This window comes from Sylvia atricapilla, chromosome 2, assembly GCF_009819655.1.
Source record: "Sylvia atricapilla isolate bSylAtr1 chromosome 2, bSylAtr1.pri, whole genome shotgun sequence".
NCBI lineage: Eukaryota > Metazoa > Chordata > Aves > Passeriformes > Sylviidae > Sylvia > Sylvia atricapilla.
In genome coordinates, this window is record NC_089141.1 from 110,095,340 (window position 1) to 110,113,839 (window position 18,500).

General features: G+C 39.5%; 1 protein-coding gene across 1 annotated transcript in view; it reads right to left on the reverse strand.

The window, feature by feature from the left end:
• PDXK (pyridoxal kinase) overlaps positions 1 to 18,500 on the reverse strand; it is a 44,884-nt gene that overhangs the window by 9,223 nt on the left and 17,161 nt on the right. The window contains exons 2-10 of the mRNA XM_066314106.1: positions 17,260 to 17,314; positions 10,769 to 10,873; positions 7,956 to 8,039; positions 6,179 to 6,225; positions 5,236 to 5,321; positions 4,359 to 4,404; positions 1,954 to 2,065; positions 833 to 969; positions 213 to 279 (exon numbers count right to left, since the gene is read on the reverse strand). Coding sequence (XP_066170203.1) covers positions 213 to 279; positions 833 to 969; positions 1,954 to 2,065; positions 4,359 to 4,404; positions 5,236 to 5,321; positions 6,179 to 6,225; positions 7,956 to 8,039; positions 10,769 to 10,873; positions 17,260 to 17,314 — 739 coding nt within the window. The remainder of the gene's footprint in view (positions 1 to 212; positions 280 to 832; positions 970 to 1,953; positions 2,066 to 4,358; positions 4,405 to 5,235; positions 5,322 to 6,178; positions 6,226 to 7,955; positions 8,040 to 10,768; positions 10,874 to 17,259; positions 17,315 to 18,500) is intronic.

Below are 18,500 nucleotides of genomic sequence, written 5' to 3' on the forward strand. Positions count from 1 at the left end.
TAAACAGTGACACCTGCAGTCGGCTCTCGTCAAAAACGGGCTTGCAGGACACAGTAGGAACATGCAGACAAAACTAAAAAGCTCTCATTCTGTAAATTCTCTGCTTCTGCAGTGAGAGGATGCCTTTAGTCAGGAAACCCAGAAAGCTCCTTGACTATTTCTTCTGATGCCAATCCAGACACAACATGGGAACGAGGTCTGGATGAATTTACCTTTTGCACTCTTAATGGTCCTTTGCAGAACATGCTGCATGGCTGACACTGTCTTTTCACACGCCACCTGCATCAACACAACATATTCAGGGTTTAGTAAAACTTCAGCTACCAAATATTACTTAATATTAATTAATTATATTTCAATAACACTGCTATTAAGAGGAAAACATGACTGACAAAACAAGCATGATGACAACTATGCAATACCGAGTTTGGAAATTATTTTTTTTTTACTTAATTCTCCCCAAACAGGTATTAGAAATCAACTGTATTGAGGACTCTCTGTCCTTAAGGGAAATAAACAGAAAAATGGATTTGAGAAATTATTTTCAGTGCTTATTATGAAGTGAGGATAAAAAATGTAACTATAAACATGCATGCAGTCTGCCTCTTTAGAAAGAAATTCTTATTTGGCAAAATTACAAAATCAATCTAACTGAAATATGATTGTTTAATGCCCCTTTTGGCTAAAGGGAAATTCTGTGGCTTTTTCTCTGAGGTGAGGAAAAAAAATCCAGAACAGAACACAGTATTGAAGTAATGTCACAGGTTTTTTTAAAAAAACTCAAGAGAAACGAGGTCCAAACTTGCAGAGAGATGAATAACTTCTCCCCCACCTTCAAATTGTTTGGGTGCTTGTGTGTCCATGCCAGAAGCATAGCAGCAAACAAATCTCCTGTTCCAACAAAGACAGCATCCACTTTTGGAGACTCCATTCGAATTCTTTGTGTTATCCTGGTACCATCTGCTTTAGCTACAACACAGATCCACAGTTAAGTGACACACTCGGAAACTAATAGCAGTGACTAGAATTTAAAAAGAAGTCTTTTCAAAAGTCATCATCAGATTTGAATTCCTTTGCTGTTTGGAACATAAAGGAGTATTGTAAACTTTGTACCAGCTCTTTTAAAAGGCACAGCTTGGGATAGCATTTACAACTTCTGTACTGTATTGTACATACTTCACTTAAGAGGGAGGAGGGAGCTACCACCTTCATTTTTCATCCCTCAGAACTGTGGCCTTCTCAGGTGGAAACATTGTGTGACAGTCTGAACACACAGTGAATCCTGGTGACAATACAGAAGGGGATACAGAGAAGAAGCAGGAGGGTATTTTATAACCTATCAACAGAGGAATGATCTGCTAACAGGACAGTGTGACTCTTCAAAAAAGCATTCAAACATGCCAAATTCCTTTTTTATATCCTTACTACCAGGTCACTGACAGGGGCTATAACAGTCCCAGTAAACCTTGCCTAGGACACTCTCCTCCTCCTCTGCCCAGGAGCTGCACAGAAGCTCAGGCCTGAGCACAAGCATCTCTGCCTGAGATATGGTCCAGATATTCCTGTGTACAGCCCTGCTGTCCTGATGTACTTACTGAATTTTCCAGCTTCATCTCAGCCCTGCCTTGTCTTCCCAACTCTGGGCTGTCACTGGGACCTGTCTGCCATCATCCCTCCGTCCTGCTCACCTTATTCAGGTCCTGTGGGTCTGTGCCCAGTGGTGGGGACAGAGTCCTGCCTGTGCTGTGACCACACTCAGCTCTTGTCTTCCCTCATGGAGCAGCCCCAGTCTTACCACTCCTGACATTAGTGTAGGACAAGGTGCTCCCTTAGGGAATCTATGCTCCTTCCATGCACTACAGATGGGCCTGATGAAACTACTTCTTCAAGGAGTAACTGCAAGCACAGACAGGTTAGAAGAGAGCACAGGTAAGGAAGGAGTTCCTGACTTACTTTTTCTGTGGCTTCCCAGAGCGATCAGGTAGTCGTTTCCTAGAGGTGCCTGCAGATCTGAGCTTGTGATCACCACAGTCTCTGGTCCCATGGCATGGAGCATATCCATGACCTTTCAGTGTGCAAAAAGGCAGGAATCAGTGACTGCAATATGTGTTGATTTAACTTGCATTCATAGTACTGAGAATTTTTAACCAACACCTTATTTTGGGATCTTTTGTAAGGAGGAAAAAACATTCTCTATTCAAATAATCCACTTGAATTAAGGGCATTACTTTAAAATAGGGGAATCAAAACATCCACATTTAAATGAAAACACTTGTTAAAATATACAAGCATTTCTGTTTGTGTTATCTTTGGATGCTTCTCTGGAAAGAACACTCTGTTTCAGCTGTGATCAGAATTTTTGCCTGCATCATGTTCTCAAAACATATTATCAAAAGAATAAGAGAATAAAAATACAGACATGTGTACCTGACCTGGCATCTTGAAGCATTTACTAGAAAACCAACAACTCCAGGTTATGAAATCTTACTTAGCTATTACATTTAGAGTTACCAAAAATAAAGAAACCTAAATCAGAGGCAAAAGTGTGTCTATCTCAATCCTCTTTCCTCATTAGGTTTCAACCTCTAAACTACAGCTGTAAATTATATACCTTTGCAGATGTATTTCCACTCTGTGTGTTCCTCACTTAAACTCATTAATACTCTATTTCTGACATCACAATTGGTTGTTACAGACAGAAGTGATTTTGATTTCACAGAAAAAAGAATGACTTCAATAATGAGTTTAGTATAAAACATGGATAAAATATTAATTCTCCCAAAAGAGTTGAACTAAAACCCCTCTCAGGCTAGCTATGACTCATGAGCAGCTGAATGATAAGGATTTATTTCTGCTATTTTTAATACTTTATTGCTTTTTCTTCTGGTCTAAGCCTCCAAGTTTCTTCAGCTGTTACACCTCTTTGCACAGACATCATCTGGGTTTGGAAGAAGCAGTAAATCCACCAGCATACACTTGACACAATCAGTCTGTGCAGTAATATTAAACTAATTTCTCAGTCACAATTCACCAAGATTCTAACCTCCTCTGTTTCTAGTTGTAGGACTTAGTCCTTCCTATGTTCATATTACATCATACCTAATTTTATTTTAGAAGACACTACTGTCATCACAGGTCTTGTTAAGAAAAGGAAAGCAAACATGAAATCATGGAAATCAATGCCAGAATTCCTGCCACCTTTTAAGGGGACAAATTCCAGCATGGATTATTACTCAGACCCATATATGACATGCACCTGGAATGACAGACAGATTAAAATATTATATCCTGCAAACAACTTCTTTAAAAATGTTTCTATTTCTATGTATAATTCCATCTCTTTGGCAGAGTTTTTTTTAAGCCCATCACAAATCAGAGCTATGGCATGAATCAGAAGACTAACTGGCAAAATAGTTTAGCACACTCAACTCGTGTTTGCAGCTGAAATATGCAAATTTAAAACTAATGGCTGCTCAGCTAATTATGTACATCTCAAGACTGATTCCACTGGTGAGGACGAGAACAGAAGAAGTGAGTTGCAGACTGCAGCCACTGGCATGAAGCACAGCTCATCACCCTCACCCAGCACAGTGGGGTAATGTAAAACTGGGGGCACTGGAAATTCAAAGAGATGAGATCTCTGTAGCTGTTTCCTGCTGTGGTGTTGGTCATGGGGATGACCAACTTATGTTGTTTCACGTTGCTACAGCAAAAAAAACCAAACATTTGGGCTGACAGACCCCCAGCTACTCTCCAGGGTGCCACTGCAGCTGCTGCTTGTTTAAAGATTTTGTGTTCTTTTGAAGTTCAAAGCCAAACTGGAGGGAATAACATCAGTCCATTATGAAAGCACTTGATTAGCCAACAAAACAAAGAGCTCAGCCCTTCTCAAGACATCAAGAAAATCGTATTTCTATTTTGTCCTTCACCACCAAGCCCTAGAGCTTTTTATTTTCTTCACTTTGTGTGAAAGAGCAAATCTTTACACCTCGATACAATATATTTGTAGGCCATCTATCAGCTCTATATGGCAATGACAGCAGCTGTCAATTATCTGGGAGAAGGAGGAAAAGCTGTTCTCACACTTAGCATCGCTGAATGTGGACAGCAGAGCCCCAGACAGGTTCCTAACACCCAGGATAATCCCTTTATCTGGAGCTCCTTTGGGTAGTTTTGGTAGTTTTTGGGTAGTTAAACAGGAAATCTTTTGTGCCTGAAGTGTACAAGCTTTAATGATAAACAGATGGAAAGGACAGAGGCCAAAGTGACTCCAAGGTTGAAGGCAAACTGCAAACTGCAGCACTGCAGGCAGGAATGCAGGAAGAGAGGTCACGCATCCCACCCTTTTGTCTACTTACCTCCAGTGCATCTTTTTCCGTGTAAATCTTCTTGCCTGTGAGTAACCTGAGAATGAAACAGAAACCTTCAAAGAGCAAAAGTTCTCCAGGCAGTGACTGTTTGTTGGCTCTTTCAAAGGAGGAAAGCTGGGACTGCACCAAACAGGCCAAACCCATCTGCAGCTCCACGGTCTGCTGGACCAGACCTGTGTGTTTAAAGGCTACGTGCACAGACACACAGTGCTGCTGGAGTGATCTCACACCAGTCCTACCCTGCCTCCTCCACAGATCTCTGCATCACAAAAATCCCCTCACAATTGTGTTCTCTCCCTCTCCTATGTAGCTGCTCCTTCCCCTCAAGGGGACAGCCTGTGCTGTACCACCACAGATTATCTCCTGACTGAAGAGTCACAACAATGCAGACAGGACAGGCAGGAGGTATTAAAATTCTTAGCTCCTATGAGATGTTGCCATGGTGGTATTTCTGAATCAAATTTTGGGGTTGGAGGGGGTTAAACCAAACTATTTCAGTTCTGATATTCTGGCATGTAATAAACATTTTCATAGTAATGGATAAGGATGGGGAAGGTACTTTTAAACCTGTCCTAGAAACAGGCTTCTGGTGATAACAAGGAATAATCATGAAAATGAGACACTGAAGAAAACAAGACTAATCTTTTCCTCACATAACTCCTGCATTTTTTATTGGTTTCAACATGCAGTGGTAAGGTTATCTGAAAAACATCACTTGAAACTAGCAGCTAAACATCAAACCCCAACACAAACATACAATAAGGCACTATTATATTGAGAAAATAAAATTAAGTGGTATCATTTAATCTTCTCTGCTTTTTTTCCCCACAAGTTTATTTGGCTAGAAAAGAAAATAAGCACTTACTCAGCTTCAAACTGGTTAGGAGTGATTATATCTGCAACAGGTACGACTTTGTCCCTGTAGACTGGAAGGAGATCCTTGGGCACGTACTGGGGAGAAAAAACAGTGTCAGAAGTTGTCAGCAGTGTCTGAGATGTGGGACTGCAACTCTCCTTCCCTCAATCACCACTCCTGCTGCCAGAGTCACCTGACAGCTCCAAGCTCTGCAACTGCAGTGGCAGAGCATCCTCCAGCTGGGGACACTGTCACCAACAGCTCTTTCTTCCCTGGAGGTGATGGGAAGCACCATTTTTAATCAGATGGACCTAAACTGGCAGCATGAAAAGGAAATGATGGCTGGGTGAAGAACTTTCAAGTTCTCTCCAAGGTGACACAGCAGCATGAGGAAATACAGTGTCTCCAGCTCACTCATGTCCTTACTTCCAAACCAAACTATTTTGTTCAAAAAGGAATGGTTTTTTGTCAGTGTGAAGCCTGGTACTGGCACACAGGACCTTTCTGTCACTGATCACAGCCCTGTGCCCAACAGCTGTCAGCTCCCACACGAAATGAATCATCCGCATTTAGGTTCCAGGGCTGTGTCAATTCCCAGGATGACTGACAATGGCAGCCAAGCCAGAACACAGCTCTAAACAGATGATGAGAGAACTCCAGAGGGACAAGGATGGGGAGCACAGGGATATTTTCCTGTGGACAGGGTCTGTCTACCCTCTGTTGTCTCAGGAGAGAGACAGAAAGAATCCCAGAGCTGGGCAGCTGGCATTCTTTCCAGATACCGATTTCATTCCAAACCAAGAAATTTAAGTACAAACTTCCTTGATGATAGGATCTAGAGCCACACTTAAGTAAAGCACCTTAGTTTTATTGTTTAAAAATAATAAATCTTTATACAACTTTATATAACAAACATGCACTACACAGAGAATCCAAACAGAAGAGTACTCACCATAGAGCCTTCTCCATTCCACTTGTCACCCATCACTGGATCACACACTGTAAAGAAACTTAGGTTTAGAAATAGGGTACAGTTATAAAGGATATGGTGGGAGGGAAAAATTTTAGGTAACAGTAGTGGCTACAGAACGAGCACCTCAAAGCTTGCACAAGAGCTCTCATAGCTCTTGTAGCACTCTGAATTTTGAAAGAGTAGGTCATGTGAATTAAAAAATTTGTCTGGAATGGTACTATGGAGGGGAGAAACATGGGAGAAGATAACAGCTCTAAGGAATCCTATTTTTACTTAAGTGTAAAAAAAATACATGCCAAATGTTCACACCAAAATGCTGTGTGTATATTAAATAAAGAAAGTATTATAATGAAACAATAAGAAAATTCATGCCAAAGTACTTGTTGTAATGATATTAACACATGTTTGGCACAGCTTCTGGATCACCAGCAGTACTAACAACACATTCCAAGTCCTCAGCGAGGATGGAAACAGCCTAGCACTGCACTTCTAAAAGGAACATTGTTCATTGTATTAAAAGATCTTTAAGCAAGATCAAAAAGAAACACAAATCCAAAGATACCAAATCAATGTCTGTATTTCAGGAAGTTTCTATGAGTAAAAAGCGGGCAATTTGTTTGACATTTAAAAAATGTTTTCTTTATAATATAATCTATTTATTAAACATGAAGGATCTTAGAAGCCTTGCTGTGATCTCACCACCTGACCACTTCCTTCCTGTTCTACACAGTGAGATGTCTCTTTCTGTTCATATTCCAGAAGACTCTTTAGCTTTCACACAAGGCTATGAAGAACTTGACAATCCAGTAGTGTAAAAAAAGGCCAAAAAGCAACAAAACTCAAACAAGATTTCTCTGCTACATTTTGCTAATTAAGACCTATGCTTTGTTAATTTGAAGCCAGATATCACTGCTCAACACCTTGCAAGTCCTGCCAATCATTCTAGATGTTTCTTGGCCACACTGTTTACTGGGTCTGAAGATGACAGCTCAAACCATCATTCTCAGCTTTTTATCCCACTAAATCCTCACTGACTTTACTCCATCACTCTGAAAGCTTTGCTCAATTCAAGCCCATGTTGGTTTATGTTCAAAATTCCAGAAACCCTCGGGAGAGGAAGAAAGGGAAGAGAACAAATCTCTTCTCACAAGCTAAAGCCTGATGTGACATATTAGTGACAACAGCTGCTGGAGCCTCTTGCTCCCTGGACAAGAGGAATATTATTCTAATAGTAATATAATAATATTATAATATTCCTTTCTAGGGAATATTAGAAAGCACCAGAGCTAAAAAAGCCCTGGAGTTCAAGGTAAACCATGAAACTTATGAGGCAAAGCAGGACATTTCTGGGATGTTACACAGAACCACGGAAGGACAACATGGGACAGCCTGTCCTGCTTTGGCTGACTTGGAAATCAAGGAGAGGCTTCATCTGTCAGCACACACAGCCTCTGAACTATCAACAGCAGCAGCTGGCTGGAATTTTTATCTTTTCCTGGATACAGACAACCAGTCCTCAAGGCACACTGTCCTTTGGACAGCAATGCCAGAAACACACTGAAAGGGAGCAAATAGAGAGCTAAAAACCCAACTCCTTCAACACCTAAAACTGAAATGAAACATCACTGAAGGCCCAGTTGCTTCAGACAGACCAGAAATGTTGTATAACACCAGGAACAGTGTTTCCATCCTAAAATGTGAAAATGATCAGCACACTCAACGAGGAAGCAGAAAGGATTATAATGCACATCCTTACCATACACAAGGTTAGGATTCTGTTGCTTCAACTCCTGGACAATATCCACCACCATTGCAAGAAATGACGTGTCTCTTGTATACCCTTTCAGGAAAAAAAAAAAAAGAAAAAGACACCTTTGAAGTCCAATTTCATGAACATTTTTGCTGGTTTTAGTTTTGGATAGGAATGCTGCATACTTCTTATTCTTTGGATAAAGGCATTTTTAGAACAAAGGCATTTCAGCAGTTGACTCAGGAATAATAGGTTGGAACACAAATTCAGACAGTGCTTGCAGAACTACAAGTATAACCTTAAAAATCCATTTACTAAGAGTGTTATATATGAAAGGCTCATATAACTTCAAAATAGTTGAACGTATATAAACAAAGGTCAGGCTAGAAGGAAAAAACATTCCTTTTAATAAAAACAGTATTTTGATCAGTATTATTTTTCATGCAGTAAATAGGAATCTTTTTAAATTTCATATGCTTTTCTCTGTCTTGAAGCAATTTTTTATTGACAGTGTTTATGCTGATAGAGTCCAACACATTAATTCAAAAGAGACTTAACCTTGATAATTTTAGAGCAATTTCCAAAATACCAATAAAGTTCTTATTTTTCAGGCTTAGCAGTGAAATAAGCTGGAAATAAGTTTTTCAAGGCCCAAATCACAAGCACCACAATATTCTTATTTAATAATTTTTAAATTTTATAGATGTTCCTTAATTTATGTATTTATGTATTAACTTTAGTTACAACATTTATGAATTACAATTCAATTTTAATTAATTGTAGTTCATTTCTTGGGGATGGAGATGTGCAGGGCCAGGAGCTGATATTTGTGGGTCCCTTCCAACTCAGCATATTTTGTGATTCTGTGATTGAACACTATTATTTTTAGCAAGGTAGCATCTTTCAATGTCCTTGGAAACTGCACTCTAATAAAATATTTTAAAGTACATTTAAAAAGTAGATTTTGGAGATTTTTCTTTTTTTTTTTAAACTTGAAAAATTGATCACTTCTTGGGTGCTGCAGAGAAATGGAAAAGATTTTTTACCCAAATGCTGGATTTTATCCATGACATGCTGATAAATCAGTCACAAGAGTCAAGCAAAGATTTTTTAGAATTACTAACAGCCACAACAGTCCATGCAATCTTACTCTGTTTAACTGGCCTAAAGATAGCAATTTTAATCTCAGCTATCTACAGTCATCAGACAATTAACAATCAAATCCCACCCGCTGATAAATTGCTTTTCAGTGTTTAAATAATCATACCCAGGTTGTTTGAGGTACAAGGTAGTTGTGCACTATAGTGAATGTCTGTTTGAAGAGAAAAATCTGACTTTTGGCCCTGAATGAAAACCAAAATGGGTTCAAAGTTCAGCCACAGTGCAGCTGAAGACTAAAACAGAGAAAGTGTTACAAGACTGTAAAACTAACTTGAACACACAAAAAATCCTATTTTAAAAGACTTCTATTAATAAATATTCCCTTTTTCTGCAAAATTCCTTTTTACTGAAGATTTCTATTTTCCTTCTGCTATTTTTAATCTCTTACACCCATTTTGCTACTGATAGGAAAGGAGTAGAGGTCTTTTCCAAGTGTTGGAAGGGAAATAAAAAAGGAACATTTCAGCTAAAAAATACTCAAATATTATTTATAAATTTTGCACACTAACATCTCCTGAAAATTCCTACAATACAGTGTGTTTTTTCTGGAAATGTCCTCTGTCTAAGTTCCTTCCAGGAAAGAAAGGTTATTTATCTATTTCTCAATAACAAAGAACCCATTTAGGCCAAAATTAATTTCTTAACTTTAGTTCAATCTATTTGCTATTCAGTGTCCTTTATCTTGGAGATATTTCTTGAAAAAACCCTGACAATAACCCTTTGGACATGCTACATCCTTTAAGCCAAAACAACTGCTTTGGAGTTATAACCCATGCACTTAAAATTTCCAGTTTTCCCTGTGTATAAAGAACTTTCCTACATGTGGAAGCTATGAAATCAATCAAATCTGCTGATGTATTTCTGCTTAGCTTTAAAAAGTCCCTGTTCACTGCTGTAAGAAATTGATACTGTCACCCAAACCAGATGCACAGCTCTTACTTAGGTGAAATCTGATCAGTAACCTACTTCTGAGAAGTAGGAATTGGGTGAGAAGAAATTTTTAATACAAACTTTTTGTAGAATCTTTATGAAGTATTCTACAAGAAGTTTTCTTTGCCTGTATTTATAGACATTTAGTACATGGTGCAAGCACAGGAAAACACTGCAAAACTGTATTCACTCAGATGACCTACACAGTGACAAGAGCAAAAAATCAAGATATATGACAGTCAAAACCAAAACCCAACTCTATTCATACTTTGCTCACTGACCAAAGCACTAAGCCTTAAAGATCAAGTAAAAAAAATCAAGGACAGACAACTGTTTATAAAATCATACTGCAATACCACAGAGTGGTACTGCAGACTTAGGAGAAAGGGTTAAACTCATGTCTTCCTGATAAATTTAAAAATAATACTCTGACACTCCTCATCCATTCTTCCAAGTAGAGGCACTCCCAAAATATGAAATGTACCTATACATGGCTGGCCTGAACAAGCCTGCAAATTATAATTTACAAGGGATCAATTTACCTACCCAGTTACAACCTCCCACCTGGAGAACTCTGGCTGTTCCAAATTAAACAGCATGAGCCAGTTCAGACTATAATATCCAGGCGACATTTGAATTTTTTTGTTTGCAACAAGGAGGGCTATGTGTTACATTTCTTTACCCCTGTTTACATCTCCAGGGAACTCCAGGGAACGAGCTCTTCTTACCTGTGAGCACATAATCGTACCGGTTGACCTTGTTCAGCTTAAGTCCTTCATAAAGTTCATGAAGCTCATCTGAATTCAACACCTGACCCTTCCAGTGGGCATAGCCTGCAAAGCAAACACCAGGTCATTATTCAAGAGATGGATTTTCTGTTTCAGATCACACAGATGATGCACATGGAGGGATCACATCAAACATCAGCATCAGGAAGCATTTTCATCTCCTCTCCTGTGAAATGCTGGTGCAGAATGAAAGCTGCTGTCAGCAGAACAGTTTATGTGCTCAACTTCTCCTTAGCACCTCTGCCTCCCAAAGGAGCTGGAAGGACTATACTGCAGTCTGAGAGTGTCTGTTTACAAACTGAGCACACACAAGCTCCTGCAAGATTTCCCATGGAGCTTTTGCAACTATCCCTTTCCTGTGTGGAGGAGGAAAAACATGTTTTAGACTTTACTGGAGGAGGGTGTCACTAGAATCTATTTTTGTTATTTTATAGTATATATATTTAAAAAAGGAAATATTGACAGTAAGATGACAATCTTAAGAGGCTTATAGATGTGTTTGGACACAGGTCTGCACCCATCAGACACAGCATCCACTGGGACCTGCACACCACAAACAGAGTGACCACAGCAGAACACTGCCATAGATGTTCTTTAAATGTACAGCGTCACCTGACAGACTCTCTTCCAAAAATAGCACACCTTCAGTGCTGAGGATCCTGGAGGAGGAAATGAGTAGCAGCAAGTCATTACAAACAGATAAATAATATCCATATACTCTCATCCTTGAATGATCTCTAACAATTGCAAGCAAATATGCTCAGCTGAGAGAAGCAGATGGAAGGTGGAAGTTACTTGGGACAAACTCAACTGATTTCAGCAAACAGTGGACCAAGATCCATGGCAGCCAACCCCAAAGAAAAACAAACAAACACACAAAAGAAATGTATTTCCCTTAACAGAATCTAAACATTTGTTGAAAAATGTAAATGCACCTTGCACCTTGTCATCAAAGCCTGCCCACCTAGATGGCACCCACCACTCCTTTGTATGTAGGAACGGGGCTTCCTCCAGGATATTAGATGAGCATCCACAATTTAACTCTTTCAATCTCCATAAATTCAGAGTTTGTTAAAAAGCTTATTTTTTTATTAACTGGAATTAGGAAATGTGAAAGGTTAAGTGAAGTATCTTCTCCTATATTTCCCCTGTGTAAAGACAGTGGCATTCTGTTTGTTTTAACTTCTGCTCTTGCAGTTAGAAAATTCTGTGATGAAAACTGTTGGCTTTGATTATCACTCTAAACTCACTTATTAGAGTGACTGCCAAAAGGTGCCTAGAGCCTGGGATAAGCACATTTTTCAGTTTTCCTTCTTATGAATGCAAATACACCCACGGTATGGTGAGCAGATGGATCATTTTGCTCTCCTCAGCTCACAAAGGCCAAGCCTCTAAAACACGAGGCGCTGCCAGCTGGCTGGGGGCCTGGCTCACATCAGCCACCACCACTCCTTCCCAGGAAAATGCTTTTCACAAAGTGAAGAAAGGCACAAAGTAAGGGATTTCTGTAGTTTCACTGCCCACCTCAGCACAGGCCCAGCCCCAAGTGTATGAAGAACTCCTGAGTGCACATAAATCCAGTATTTGGTTAACACAAATGCAGGTATCTGCTCTGTCACATCTGCAGCATCACAGAGAAATAATCTGCCTTCTCCTCTCCCCCAGCCTCTGTAGCACTGAAAAGCCATAAAGGGACACAACAGAGTCCTTCCATTGTGGCCACCAAGGAAACTCTTTTTCACTCCAAATCAAGGCTAAAAATGCTGACATTTATCTTACACATGGCCATAAAAATAACTATGATAGACTGCCCACGCAACCTGGATACTTTCAGGAGCCATTCCTAGCCAGACCCTGTAAATTCACTACTTAACCAAAAGTTCACCTTCCCACATCAAGCTGTCTTAAATGGTCAGTGCACAGGGTTCACATTACACTGATCCTCCACAGAGGGAGAGAAATAAATACAAAAACTCAACTTTAGGCAGCAGCCCAGCCTATCTCTGGAGCTGGTGTCACCCAGATGGGCTAGGGACATTGTCTGAACTCTGCAGCCATGACTTGTAACTTGAGGATCCTTTTAATTACCTGGTAACATGTAACACAACCTAAAGTCTAACTACACCACTGCCAGAGTTAAAAACAAAGCCCAAGGGAAGCTCTCAGGGAAGCCCCAGATATTGATAGATGTTTAAAAAAGGGAATGCCTTCACTGGAGCTGCAGAGGACTGTGATGTCACTAGGAACTGAATTCTGTTCACATAATAACCAAATCAAATCAAAACTGGCAGCAAGATGGGACCTCACTATGCCCTTTCCTCAGGGTAAATTCATGTGACTTGACAAACAAAAGGGGCAAATCCCGTGATCCTGCATTTATCCTACCTTCCTGGCAGAATATAACACCAAAAAGCAGAAAGGCAGAAGAAAAAGCCAGTTACTCATGCTCAAAAAGGTTTCATGAACTGGAGGATGGGGTCACAGGAAGAGAGATTATCTTGAAATGAGAAAGGCAAAAAGGAAGAAAACTGAGTGTTCCTCGTTTTGGGTACAAAACCACCAATTAATTCCCCCCAGTGCTGGTCTGAGAGAGCAGAGAGAACACTGCAAATCACGACACAGCTCTTCAAAACTCCCCTTGGCTCAGGCTGCATTAGTCTCCCATATCTGTAATAATTTTAAACACACAGATGAACATAAACACTTGAACAACCTTATAGCCCTTCTGCCTGTCTGTGTTACGGTCTTTTATTGCAATTACATGTTATCTATTTGCTTTTAGCAGATAAGGCAATGATAAACAACTAAGATAACAATGCCTCATGTCATTAAAATGATGAACATATTCATCAGTCTCAAAGGAAATGTCTTGGTTAATTCATATGAAAAATAAATAAAATAAATAAATTAAAAAACACAACCAAGAGGGATAGCTAATACTTCACACAAGATGAATTTACATATTTGCCCTTCTTTGCCTTTTTTTTTTTTTTTTTTTTACTTTGGGATGTATTTATAATCCTCTTAATTACTTACTTTCAAAAACAAGGATGACAGAAAATCAAAGTACCAGGCATATCAGAAGGAAAAATAAAACCAACTGACCAACACAGCAGAACAAAAACAAGCTACCATTTTAGTAAAGCAAATCACGTAAGATTCTTTTATTTTCCAACCCAGAACATTCTGTTCTGAGGTTTGAGTTCCTCCTGTGGTGCTCCCTGCAAAACTATTCCAAGTGGCTTCAGTAACAAAGAATTTCACATGGGAAAAAGGAAGAAAGTTGTAGTGTTTAAGGCTCGTGATGGGCAGGCAAGCTGGGCCCAGCTGTGTCACAAAATTCACATTGCAAACTCCAGCAGACAACCTGCTCTGAGCACATGACTCATCTGTATCTGCCAGGAGGCCTTCAACAAGACCACAAATTAAGCACCAAATTCCCCACTGGATTTTTTTACAGCTGGTCACAGAGTGGGAGTAAAATGCTACTGGTGTCAGGCACAAGTGGAGATCTTTTCTTTCTGCCCTGCACACACAGGGGTGAATGAATCACCTGGGTGGGCAGACTGTGCAGAATCTCATCAAGACATAATTGTCATTTTTCATGTGTTAGACCTACCAGCCAACCCAACCACCTACTACACACCCACTAAGTGGAAGTCAAACGTGCTCAAGAATAAAAGGAAAAGTAAAAGAAAAAAAACCCCAGGCTATTTGTTCCAGAGATGTTTCAAAGGTAGGATTTGGGGGCAGAGTAAGGACATTATTGCTTAAAATTAACCTAACAATGAAAAACAAAACTGGAAATCACCGAAGAATTAAAAAGACACCCCCGAAAAAAATCAACTATATCATTAAAAATAAATCTAGATTTCTGATTTTGCACATCATATGAGGAGATGCTTCTGCTTACAGTATGTTAATATAGGATAAAGAGCACAGTTAATAGGCTGCACGACAGCTTCTTTCATTTGTATGGGAAGCATGATGCCACTCAAGTGTGAGTCACTCTAATCACTAAAGTTCCTCACGAAGCAACATGACAAACTGTTCTCCCAGGGGCACTGATTCAAAGCACATTTTCCAAATTTCAGGATTATCAGAGACTAAAGAAAGCTGAATTTTCTGAGCAGGAGTCAGCAGAAAGAGGCCTGTGGTGTCTTACTAATTTGTGGACAGGGCAAAAAAAAGAGCAATAATGATTCACCAAAGTCTGTTAGTCATAAATTCTCTCTGCACTTCATTTGCTGCTAACTCCAAATTTAAAAACAAGGAAAGAAGGAAAGAAACTATACCATGTCCAAAACTCCACACATTCTTCCACCTGTGCTCATCTGGCATTCATTCAGAAACTAAAGTTCACAGCTAGATTTTGAAGGAGTTTGTCCTCCAGCTTTAATGCTGATGACAGAAATGGTTCTTGTAAAATTTTGTTTTTCCAGCAAACTCAAGTTACCTTCATCCATTCACCCAGCACACAATGCAGGACAGTGCCAGACACAAGCTCTGCTTCCCAAAATCGTGAGGTTGTGCAGCAAACTTTGGGATTTTTTAATAGATTTTTTTAAAAAAAAAAAAAAAAAAAAAAAAAAACCAACCAACCAACCAACCAACCAACCAAAAACCCACAAAACAAAAACAAAAAAAACCCCAACACCCCAAAAGACCCAAACCAACCAACCAACCAACCAACCAACCAAAACACAAACAAAATCACCACAACAAACCTCCCAAAAATGTGACTTGTAAACATCAGGAGTAGTTCCAGCATTTTAAAGAACTGTGATATTTGAGATCTTTTGGGGTTTGGGATGCTTATTTTGGTCTTCTTGTGGGAGGAGGAATCACTAATTTATTGTTCCTTCCACTGTCTGCCAAACCTTGAATGAAACACTGGCAACCTTCCCTTGGCTGTGATACTAATAAAAACAAATTTAAAATCTTCTCTCTTTTTTTGTTTTAAGAACCTGGTCACCCTACTGGTAATGTAATTTTCCCACCTTTAGACACATTCAGTTTATGGTCAATAAAACCTCTATTAAGCTCTTTCAGTGCCCTCTAAAGCTGATTTAATCTTGAAACAGAAAGCCAACAAACAACAGGTGTTCATGTATTTCAAGCACCGAATAATCTGACACGAAAAAATTGCTTAATTTCTGGAAGATTGCAACAGTTTTACCCAGCTACTGAAACTAAACAACAGAAAATCCCAAACTCCAAAACCAAATACATTCTTTAAATAAACAGAAGTCACACCTATGTATCTTTAAAAACCACAAGAGAACCTTTGTACTGTGCCAAAGCGTACAAGCAAAATAAGCAGATTTTTGCCTAAGCCAGGAAAGGCCTCATTCCCTTGTTTAATTATTACCTCTTTTTGTGCCTTTCCTCAACAAGTTTTCAAGCCACCTTTGAAACATTAATTTTTTGTTCCCAAAGTGACACTAAATTCCCTCCATGATGGGCACCTTACAACCTTTTGAAAGCTGCATGAAGTTCAGCAGAGTAAGAGTCTGATCTCTGTTCCAAAAGTTAGTACTTTATTAATAGAGCTGTACGTGTAGAGATACTAGAAAAGTACCTCAAGTTCTGTCTTCTTTTTCCTTTGTCAGAAACAACTTTTGCTCTTCTCCAAGATGTTAAAGCCAGAATTTGCTCCCAGACTATTTTCTGAAGACACCTGTAGATTTTCTCTGTCTGGAGTAGCTCTCCTCTCAAACAACCTGCCACCACTGAGACAGCATGGTGTGTCTCCAGTGATTCAAAAATAGCAAGTCACTTGGAGCTCCTTTATGGGTGAAAGGTATTGCTAAAATAAATTTCAGCTTTCTTTTAAAAAATCAACTCCTCTAGCACTGTTAGTATTAGGAAGTTTCAATATCTTAGGTGAGCACATTGAGTTCAGGCTTAGAGCTTAAATAAAAATACACCCAAATGTATTAACACCCTTCTTCCCATTAAAGTGAGATTTTGGGATATTAGATAGTACCTGGATGGGCACAAAGTGAGGAAACCTTCCATCTACCTCAGTATTTTTCTGAGGCTTGGGTTGGTGATGTGACAATGACTCTCATAGAGCCATAATTCACAGAAAAACATTTTGAAGACTCCCTTATTCACACGCCTGGCTGTGTAAGTGGCTGTATTTGTGTTATTTCACTATCTGACTTAATTAGACTACTGCCTAACAAAAGAAATTCACACTCTGAAGGGCAGAAGGAGGCATCACCACATCCATCATATCAACGCCCTACTGCCATATTCAGGCTTTCGAGAGATTTGAATCAAAACATGAAAATTACATTTCCACACGATACTGTGAAAATGTGAGTGAAAACACAAGACCAATGTCCTCTGGACTATCATGGGATGAGGTGAGCCCCATGCTGAGTGAGTTCAGTGACTGTGGAGTAGTATCTGTAAAATTTTACCTGTGTGGTTTGAAAACTGGACAGAGTTCACCGTATCAACTTCAAATCCCAAAACCTGTAATAGAACACAGGAATATTTCCTTTACTAACACGACTTCGTTAATACATTACCCACATCACAAAACACAGGGAGGAACTCCTTGCTTCCCAGTGCATACTTAAAAATTTTGGGAGCTGAGTCAACAAACACGCAACATAAACAAAGAGCACAGTGCTCTACTACAGGAACAAACAGGGAACAGAAGTGCAGCTGGCAACAGCACCAGAAAAACACAGCTCAGGATCCTTGGGCTGGAGTTCATCTGGGGAAAAGGACAGAGATCTGGTCCAGCAGCAAGCATTGAAACCCTGAAGAAAGCCTTGGCTGGCGTTTCTTGGCAAGAAAAGAAGTACAAGGTACTAAATTAATGCACAATATGGAGGGACGGTCCCATCGGCATTCCAGAAAATCAATTTTTCTTGAAGTTTTCTAAAAGGATCTTTAAAAGGATCAATATTACAAGCCATACTTGGATGTCACAATCAGTTCCCTTAAAACTAAAAGAGAAGAGAAAGAAGTCACGGAGAATTAATTTGGAGTATGATTGGGCAATAAAAGGGAGAAAAACCCACAGAATAAAAAAAGCATAAAGCATGCTCTGAAAGCCACCTGCTATATTGCATTACCAGCAATCCAAATACTGAAATACCCAATAATTTCCTAGTGCAATCAACAGATATTCTTGTTGCCCAAAAATACACAAATAATATGAAAATAAGAGCATCCAATCAGGAGAAAACTAATGAGTATTTTTAGCCTGACAATACCTGTTTAATACAGATAGGCACTGCTAGTCAAGCTGTTTTTAGACATTTTTATGTGTCACACAAGGAATTCTAATGCAAAAAGTGACATTAACAGTCTGACTCCGAGTCTTTGTTTCCACATCCAGCTTGCTCTGAGTAAGAAATCTCCTCAAAAGAAGTGCTGCTATGTATGGCTCAGTGAGTCATGCTGGGAGATAAGAGGAATGATGCACCAGTGTGTATGATGCTCTTGCAGGCAATTTGCTGGGAGGGGGGAGCGAGCGAACAAAGCTTTCCCAGTCTCGTTTTCCAGCAAGACTCACGCCTCTCCCTTTTTTGTCGTGAAGGCGACTCCTTCGCATAGATTAAAACCCTTTTGGGTGTCTGGTGCCACACATCAGGCTTTCCCTGTGCCTGTACTTTCCCTGTGATAAGCCCTTTATTCCAATACCTGG